This window comes from Sprattus sprattus (genome assembly GCF_963457725.1).
Source record: "Sprattus sprattus genome assembly, chromosome: 3".
Classification (NCBI taxonomy): Eukaryota; Metazoa; Chordata; class Actinopteri; order Clupeiformes; family Clupeidae; genus Sprattus; species Sprattus sprattus.
The window spans coordinates 267,501-277,500 of NC_137922.1; the positions used below are offsets into that span (position 1 = coordinate 267,501).

General features: G+C 41.8%; 2 protein-coding genes across 2 annotated transcripts in view; both read right to left on the bottom strand.

Annotated features, from left to right (window-relative positions):
- The window catches only part of LOC308362318 (WD repeat, SAM and U-box domain-containing protein 1-like), a 17,948-nt gene extending 12,458 nt beyond the window's left edge, over nt 1–5,490 (bottom strand). Inside the window, exons 1-5 of the mRNA XM_080834917.1 lie at nt 5,001–5,490; nt 4,393–4,580; nt 2,467–2,559; nt 1,579–1,672; nt 1–22 (exon numbers count right to left, since the gene is read on the bottom strand). The exon at nt 1–22 is cut by the window's left edge and continues 12 nt beyond it. Coding sequence (XP_080691043.1) covers nt 1–22; nt 1,579–1,672; nt 2,467–2,559; nt 4,393–4,580; nt 5,001–5,398 — 795 coding nt within the window. The 5' untranslated portion in view covers nt 5,399–5,490. The remainder of the gene's footprint in view (nt 23–1,578; nt 1,673–2,466; nt 2,560–4,392; nt 4,581–5,000) is intronic.
- An 808-nt stretch (nt 5,491–6,298) lies between these two features.
- The window catches only part of LOC308362053 (calsequestrin-2-like), a gene marked incomplete at both ends in the record, with an annotated part of 8,764 nt that continues 5,062 nt past the window's right edge, over nt 6,299–10,000 (bottom strand). The window contains 8 exon segments of the mRNA XM_080834551.1: nt 6,299–6,520; nt 7,608–7,682; nt 7,996–8,096; nt 8,200–8,254; nt 8,514–8,559; nt 8,681–8,811; nt 8,948–9,021; nt 9,830–9,941. Coding sequence (XP_080690677.1) covers nt 6,299–6,520; nt 7,608–7,682; nt 7,996–8,096; nt 8,200–8,254; nt 8,514–8,559; nt 8,681–8,811; nt 8,948–9,021; nt 9,830–9,941 — 816 coding nt within the window.

The following is a 10,000-nucleotide window of genomic DNA, read 5'->3' on the forward strand; positions in this document are numbered from 1 at the left end:
AATGACAGTCTTATCAACAGACCTGTAGAGAGGAAATGCAAAATGTGAATTACTATCCAAACTTTAATAATGAATAATAATAATAATCATAATAATTACTCTATCAATGTCCCAGCTACAACAGTGAACTTTGAATTAGACAACAGGCAACTACATTCAGTAGGAGCCAAGATAGCTGTAACTGTGGACTACAAACACCATCTAGTGGCTATACAGTGAATGTGCAGCATACTGCTAGTGCTTTTTCATTATGAATTGACATTTTATAATAACGATTAAAGTTAATACATAAAATGTATGCCAATACTGTAAATATATGCGGGTGATAGACAGTGACAGTTGGGAAGGACAGAGAAAAGAGAATGTGTGTGTGTGTGTGTGTGTGTGTGTGTGTGTGTGTGTGTGTGTGTGTGTGCAGTGGTGGTCCGTCAGGGCCTTCAAGGCCTTCTCTGCTGGCCTAAACATCATCAGAAAATAAATGTAATAAAATACATTTAATTTTAATATTTTCTTTTCATAAATATGTATTAAATTATTCCCCATAGTCCATTATCTTCATTGCATAGCTTCCAGCGTTGATAATTTATGTTAGAGCTTTCATCCAATCATATTTCAGCTATCATGTGTTGCCACGCTCCAAGAAATCTTCCCCGATAACAGAAATCTTCCCTGAGGCCTTCAGAATTCACATTGAAGGCCCGTGTACATCTGATTGGTTATCACAACTGGCTGTTTCAGTTCATTTAAGTTGAATGAACTGAAACAGACAGTTGTGACAACCAATCAGATTTCGAGTTGGCGACATTGGGCCTTCTAGAAGGCCCGGAAGATTTCTTTCCTCGCGTTGAACGTGACACGTAAACGTCCTTTGATTGGATACTGAGGCAGACCGGTGCAGTGCTTCAGTGCTCAGTTTAGCTGGCTTATGCGAAAACGACGTACATCGGTTTCAATGCTTATTATGCTAGTTGTTTCAATTGGTAAGACTAACTATAATTACATTAACCAACTCAAATAAACTAGTTTACACCAACTTGATGATTCCAGTTTTTGATACAATTACAACGCCATTTTCAAGACGGAACTTTCAAGAAAAACTGGATACCGTGAGGATGGGAAGTTTAATGAAACTGCTTTGCAGGTGGGACAATGCGATGTTTAGTGGACAAACTTGTTAAAGCTCACATAGGCTACTTTCGGTGGACTTAATAAAACTTTGTAGACTAATCCCTGAAAATCGCCTTCTATTTTTAAGTTGTGACAGTAATATCCAAGCGATCATATAACTGAGAGTTTACTACTCTTAATGTATTGTTAATACGGGTGTATTGATTTTAAATGCTCCGGAAATATTAATAAAGTCTGTTGTACTCGACTATGTTAAGGTGATGCAATGCTCACTTATACTGCCTTTCTGTATAAATATAATGGTTCGAGAGCCATGGCGTCGTAATGATGGTATTAGGAGGTGGATTCACTTAGTTTAACATCGTGTAGGACATCGCTGAAGGCCTAGTCGTGAAATGCACGGACCGCCACTGTGTGTGTGTGTGTGTGTGTGTGTGTGTGTCCACTGACCCAGACACCAGCATCTGTCCATCTGCAGAGAAGCTGCAGGAGAGCACAGGAGCAGTGTGACCAGTGAGAGTGTGCAGCAGCTGCATCTTACACCCTGTCAACACATCAACACACACATCACCAGTCAACACATAAACACACATCACCAGTCAACACATAAACACACATCACCAGTCAACACATAAACACACATCACCAGTCAACACATCAACACACATCACCTGTCAACACATCAACACACATCACCAGTCAACACATAAACACACATCACCAGTCAACACATCAACACACATCACCCTGTCAACACATCAACACATAAACACACATCACCAGTCAACACATAAACACACATCACCAGTCAACACATCAACACACATCACCAGTCAACACATCAACACACATCACCAGTCAACACATCAACACACATCACCAGTCAACACATCAACACACATCACCAGTCAACACATAAACACATCAACACACATCACCAGTCAACACATCAACACACATCACCAGTCAACACATAAACACATCACCAGTCAACACATCAACACATAAACACACATCACCAGTCAACACATCAACACACATCACCAGTCAACACATCAACACACATCACCAGTCAACACATCAACACACATCACCAGTCAACACATCAACACATAAACATATAAAGTCAACAAGCAACACAGCTGTGTATCACGTCAAGTTACACACACTCAGAAAACAACACAAATCATTTCAGTAGACCCTACTTTGACATACATTCGAGACGGATTAAAGAGAAGGAGAAAGATGAAAGTGTGTTTTAAGCAATGCATCATTTTCTGTTTTTGCTTTTCAGCTCAGACTGTGTAAATCATCTTCTAAGGAGGGCTGGCACTGCACCTGCGGATGGAATGTAAGAGATGGTCCAGATTTTCAGGAGGCTGTCCTGACCACAGGAGGCCAAGCGGAACTGGATCACATCAGCATCAGTCACTGGGGAAGACAGAGGGAAGAGCACCAATAGGAGACAAATCAATATGACTTTGTTAGTGCATCATTTCATTCATCTTTTATACCAGATAATGGTCCTCATGGTGTCCTCATCCTAATCATTATCCTCATGGTACATAAATGTGCGATAACTCATGACGTACTGTAGGAGTCTGCTCAGGATATCTAATGGTTAAAGTACTGGAGGAGTCTGTTCAGGATATCTAATGGTTAAAGTACTGGAGGAGTCTGTTCAGGATATCTAATGGTTAAAGTACTGGAGGAGTCTGTTCAGGATATCTAATGGTTAAAGTACTGGAGGAGTCTGCTCAGGATATCTAATGGTTAAAGTACTGGAGGAGTCTGTTCAGGATATCTAATGGTTAAAGTACTGGAGGAGTCTGTTCAGGATATCTAATGGTTAAAGTACTGGAGGAGTCTGCTCAGGATATCTAATGGTTAAAGTACTGGAGGAGTCTGTTCAGGATATCTAATGGTTAAACGGGTCCACTGAGTGCTCTCTGTGTGCAGGGCTGACATGAAAACCTGACCCAAAGGACAAACTAAGGCAAAGAGTGAATTTAAGAAAGGAAGCTATATATGGGGACAGAAGAAGGAGAAAGAGAGAGAGATGACACTCTTTTAATAAACCAGATGCCCACACTTTCACATTAATGTGCCATTAAAACATATGCAACATTCAACGTCTTGGAGAGAGAGAGAGAGAGAAGGACAGAAAGAGAGAGGAGAGAGGAGAGAGAGATAGAGGGAGAGAGAGAGAGAGAGAACGAGAGAGCGAGAGAGCTAGATAGATAGAGAAAGAAAGAGATAAAGACTTGTGCACAGAAAGACAAGAGCCTCTATATTATACTGCAGCTAAAAATAAGATGGCTGAATTGCTCCTGCCTGGCTGCCTATTTATGGCCAGCATTTTTCTCTCCTTTCATTTTTCAGGAGACTCCTGGCTGAACTCAGCAGGACCAATCCAGGCCTCATTAATATCCCCTACTGCAGAAAGGTAATGCATACTGGCTCCCTCCATCAGTGACCTATCCGGAGCTCAATGTCTCAGAACACCATTTACTGAAAAGGCAACGGGACCAGAGCTTGAGGACACTTATCTGAATACAGGAATGTCAGCGGAATAATAAATATCCACTTATTTATTTTGTTGGTACACAGAGGCCAGGACAGAACATTCTGGACCACTTCTGGGTGGAGTCCGGTAGTGGGAGAAACTATGTACTCCAGCAAAATATCAAGATATTCTTTCAAGCAAACCAGCTCCAAATACTAGCCTATATTACAGATCGTCCTGCTTTGTGACGTACTACCCTTACCAATGTGTATACATGAAAAGAGTACAAATTCTACAGTTAACAGCTGCACGCCCCTAATCTAAGTTGTTGATATTTACAGCCAATCAAAATACACCCCTCTCTTCCATGCTCCTGAGGCATTTTTACATTTACATTTAGCAAACGCTTTTGTCCAAAGCGACGTACAAGGGAGAGAAGTAAAGCAAAGTGTTGATTGGCCGGAATTGTTTGTGGCTCGGTTCAGCGCACACACTGAACACACAGAACACACTGAACACACAGAACACACAGAACACACAGCTTGAGAACCTTAAGGAGCAAATTGCTGAATTTGACAAAACATTTTTTTGGATTAGAATTGTGGGCTGCACCCGTTAAGATGCATTTCAACAAAACCAAAATTAGTGACAAGACTAAGTAACAAAGTCAAGGTCAAGCTAAAATCCAACATGAACCCCAACTTCAAGGATGAAGTTTAGGTCTATGGTGATATTTTGAATCCGTGTGACATCTGTACCTTTGTGCATCTGCGGTGCGAACTGGCAGCAGGTGACCCCGAGGTCGTGGGCGTCCTTCTCTGCATGGAGCGGCTTCAGCTCCAGGTTCCACACCCTCAGGTCTCCATACGTGGAGCCGCTGACAAACAGCTGACCACATGGGCTGAATGAGCAGGCCACCATAGTGGTGTCAGGCACTCCACCGGTCCTATTTAGATTGGAAGAAATAACAACACACAAATAATCCAATCTGACAGTGTGTGTGTGTGTCTGTGTGTTTGCAAGTGTACCAATAATCAATACTTCACTACAGTACGTGAGGTTATTTTACACTGCGACACATTTTCGTTCGTATCCACTTACAACTTGTCTCGTTGTTTTTGTGACAATGACAATAAACTACTTTAGACTTGAACTTTAAAGTTGCATTACGCAGTCCGCAGAGCAGCGTCAGCAGAACATACAGTCGTGGCCAAAAGTTTTGAGAATGCCACAAATATGCATTTTCACAAACTTTAAATGTGTCATTCTCAAAACTTTTGGCCACGACTGTACACTGCGTCAACTGAGCACCAACACATTTCTCTAGTATCTCACAGCACTTTTCCTGACTTCGGTTTGGACAGACCTCAGCAAAGATCTGGATGTGAAATCCCACAGCGCCAGCGTGCCATCCGACGCTCCAGACACCAGGTGAACCGAGTCGGGTGAGAAGGCGCACACCCTGACAGGGCTTCTACCGGGATGTTCCAAAACGGACTCTATTTCGCCGCTGTCCATCCCCCAAATCACCGTGGTAGCATCCGTGGAGCAGGAAGCTAGGTACTGTCCGCAGGGACTGAAGGAACAACAATGCACCGCGTAGCCGTGGCCCGACAAAGGAGAGAAGGGGAGCTCGCTGAAGTCTCTGGTGGAATAAACACGGACGGTCTTGTCTGCTGAACAAGTAGCCAGCATGTCGGCGGAAAATGCGCACCAGTTCACATCATCTCGATGGTCTTGTAAAGTGCATATAAGCGACACCATTGCTGTAAGACGTTCTTTCTTGACACCTGCGTTAGCGAAAGTCTCGTTACAGTTCTTGTTATTGTTGTTCTCTAGCTGTAGCCTAAACAGCACGTGCCACCACCGCTACATAAAGAAACAAGCAACTACGTTAACATTAAGCAAACATTGACTTGAAATTATTTGTATGGTCTTAAAAGTTATTTCAGTAGTTATCAGCAGTGATCAAAGTCCTTGCCATAGCCATTTCTTACCTCGTCCTGTCACTTCCTGTTTCAGGGAGAGTCATGTGATGTATCCCTGAGGACCACGTGGATATGTTTACTACCGCATCTCAGGGGGTGTTTCACAATAAATCAAATACGAAATTTCTCTGCGACAGAAAGAGCAATATTTAAATGGGTTGAGATATTTATTATGAGGTCTGAACAAAGCGCTGCACACATTTTCGTCAGGGTGAAGGTGCTTCCTATCTTCAAAAAGTTCCATGATGAGAAATTGATCATCTAGTTAATCATTTCCGCCTATTTGACAGTGGATGATGCAATGCACACCATATGATAAGCCTATTGGTGCCATCTAAAGGGATAACATATCACAGGGCTAAATGCATTTTTTTTTTTTTTTTCAGATTACCAACATGCATGCATGTGTCCATACATTCACTCAGAGTAAGACTGCCCAGGTGACCTCAGACATTTTTATATTTCACTGCTTTCCTAATTTAAATTCAAAGTTTATTTCTTTATAGTTTGACATCCATAAGCAGCCCGCCGCATATGATCTTATCCATTGCTTTTGTATATCAGCACACCTTTCACACATTGTCATGCCTTTGAAATGCCAGAAATGATAACACCAGTCATAGGGGAAACTTTGAAGGTTATATAATGCATTCACACTGCAAATCGATCATGATAATCAATCACGGTCATCATCGTCTGCATCATCAACATCTTCCTCCTCCTCCTCCTCTTCTTCTTCTTCATTATCTTCATCCCCATCATCACCCTCACGGCCAGCTTCATCATCGTCATCCTCTGTGTTGATCTTGCCAGACAGCACATCCTCTATCCAATCTTCCAAGGCCTCCGCAGACGGTAGGGCTTCATCACTGGCAATGTCCAACCACACACTGTCCGCCTAAAATGGAAGGAATGGCAAGAACATCAAGAAGCTTGACATACCTAACAGGCCACAGACACCAAAACGTCCGTCACATTATACATTTTAAGAAGTGACGACTGCATTAGGCTTTGAAGACTACAGTGAAATATTTTGTCATATAGCCTACTGTATACATGTCAAAAAATATGCTATATCAGTGCAAGGGGTATCCACAACAAAGTCATTAGCCTGGATACCAGACCGAACCCCGCCCACAACATTTGAGGTTGGGAAGTTCGGTCTGTCTTTGTGCCGTTGGGGAGAGATTATCAGAAGGCAGGATTCTGCCGGACCAATCAAATTGTCAGGGCGGACATTATACCATGATGGACAGATGACCAACCAACGCTTGAGTTGAATTAACGGTAGAGTCGAAATCGTACCAAGATGGCTCCGTCTCGGGAGCCTGTTAGTGGGACATATTTTATGTGATTTAAGCTATCTACATGACTTTTTTTATGTCTACATTGACTCCGTTAGTTGTGTATGTGCAACCCGAATGTTGGGGAGTATTGTAGGTCTTAACTGAAGCTCAAGAGACCATTATTGTTAGGTTATTGCTAACGCTTAGACCAAAAATCCATTGAAACACATAGTAGCTAGCTAGCCTCACTACTAATAAGTATAACGTGAGCATGCATATCTCACAGATATTGAGAGCGCATTCATTTTGAAAGAGGAACAGAGAAACGCGATTAAGGCATTTGTCAATCGAAAAGATGTTTTTGCCGTCCTTCCTACGAGATCCGGCAAAACTTGAATGTATCAGATGGTCATACTACGTTGCTCTGATTGGTTCTAGGTATCCAATTGAGCGAAGAGGCCTTTTCTTTCCTGGTTCGTTGAAACACGCCCCATAATCACAGCTCAGTGGAGCAGTATCAGACTCATATTCTGACTAGAATTATGAATATGACATCGACAGGCTACCAAGTCATAGTAATTTTGATATGAAAATTAATTGTTCGAGTTCTCTAACAGATCACAATTTCTTAAATCCCAAACTGAAGTATTGCCATAAAAAGAAAATACATGTTAAAGGCCCAGGGATTAAGGGACTCACGTCAGTCACGTTCACCACTCCAATCTGTGGTCTGAACAGGTCCACTTTGAAGGTCTGCTCCCAATATGTGGTCAGCTGTGTGCAAGGAAAATATATTGGGTTCACATAATTTACATACATTGTATACACCACACAATTAAGGAGGCTACCTCCAACAAAACAGGACTCTCAGGATAAAAAGAATTCCAGGACTGCACAGTGTCAGTGGACATCACCCCCTCAGTAAGCTGTGCAAATACATTATGATGGTCAAACATGGTTACACTTCTATGACGTTTCCTGCTTGGTTAAGGCAGCTCCTACAGTTCTCAAGACAACTAGCTCATGTACTCTAATTACATGGGAAGTATATCAGCTTTATCATCAGCTGAACGTTGTGAACTCTTACCAGAGGAAAGTCATCAGGGTCAATCCATATAATACTTAGGTCAGGGTTATTGGTGTTGTCTCTTGCTACCTCCTTCAGGATCTCCAGGAACTCGTAGCCATCTTAGAGGTGATACACAGTGACTTGTCACAAGTTGATACCTCCAGTTAAACATACAAATACATAATCAATAAATACAGTATATTTTTAAAACATTCGGCCAACCAGGATCCTCTTCCTCTGCAAAGGCAACTATGTGTATCCCGTCCATGTCATCCTCCTGTTATAGGGACAGAAGGCAGAATTCTGTTGAAAATATCTCTCTTCTACAGAATTCAGCATTAGCGGATTATCCTATATCCAATAGTCGTTATTTAGTCCATGTTAATGTTATCTTATTAAATTGTTTACAGACTGTAAGCTTGCAAGTCAGATAACATCTAGGCATTCAATGTGATTTGAATCATGTACAGTTGTTTTATTTCTTTATTCTAACGATGAAACTCTCTAACATATAATAGTCTTAATAGTTTTCTTACCCATGTCTCAAACATGTCCTCAGAGCGCAACTTTCTCAGAGTTGGCCTTTAGAAAACGAGGAAATGTCTTTATTTCAAGAGTGAGGGCACACGGATACTTCTTATACTTGTACAAATGAGATAACAACAGGCTTATTCTCACTGGGATGTGCCAGTTACACATATACCTTCTGTGTGTATTAACAAAGTCTACAATCTCAGCCTCAGAGTTGGGTTTTCCAGGGATAGTGACTGGCTCCTCCATAAAGGGCTCATAAAAGTCGACCTCATTCATCTTTAGAGTCAGATGCTTTGCAACCTGCAACATATAGATAAACACAGTTATTTACGTCCTCAATAGTAAGATAAAGCATGACAATCCAAAGTACATACAGATACCTCTCTAAACACCAACTTCACCTTAGTCATGGCATGGTGGGACAAGATAAACTTACCGCTTTATCAAAAGTGGCAAAGAACTTGATATAGGGCTGAAACTGCTCAGCCGCCTCCAGGAAAGCTTTGAAATCTGAAAAAGAGAGAGAGAGAGGGAGAGGGAGAGAGAGAGAGAGAGAGAGAGAGAGAGAGGGAGAGGGAGAGGGAGAGAGAGAGAGAAGCACTTAAATTATAATATAGCAAATTATATTTTCGAGAAAGATCCACCAGTAATACAAGCACAAAACCCACTTTTCCTCACTTCCTTTAGAGAACCATATTTAATTGCTCTTGCGGACTGATTAGCGAGTGCTATTTAAGGACAGTGCTGTTGTTCAGGGCCTTATCTTTGCATACACTGAGCATGTACTCAAGAGGAACATCATAGGGATTCAATGGCCCAGTCAGTATTTTTACTCTATCCGTCCAGATTTCATGAATTATTACACAGGACCAAAATAACTAATGAAAACAATCCCCTGTGCATTGGAATGTGGGTTGAATGGAATTGTAGGATTGTGCCATAACTGGAGCACAGCTCTATTAAAACTTTGTTTTCTCCAATAAGTGTCCTATTGTTCCACAGCACTTACCATCACCTGCTACAGAATTTAGCATAAGTGGATGATCCTATAGCCAATGGTTGTTGTTTAGTCCTTGTTAACATTATCTTATGAAATCGTTTACAGACTGTACAATTGCAAGTCAGAGAATATATAGTCACTCAACGTCAATTTTAATCATGTACAGCTATTTTATTTCTTTATTTTTAAAGTATTACTAGATACTTTGTTATCTCCCTATTATTGTCCTATTGTCTCCCCCACCCACCCCCCTCCCATGCCTTGCAATGGACACCTTGCTCTGGTTGTAAAGGAGGTGGGTGCAAAGGGAGGACCTACGCTCTGACTCTTCCCCCTTGAAGTAGCCTATGAGGCGGGTTTGGCCCTCCATGCGCTCGAAGGCACGCTGCTCCCTGGAGTTACTGATGAGCTCCACTGGATCTTCGAGGAGCTACAGGCCGACAGCAACACAACAAACAGCAGCCATTAGACCAGAGATAATGAGACAAC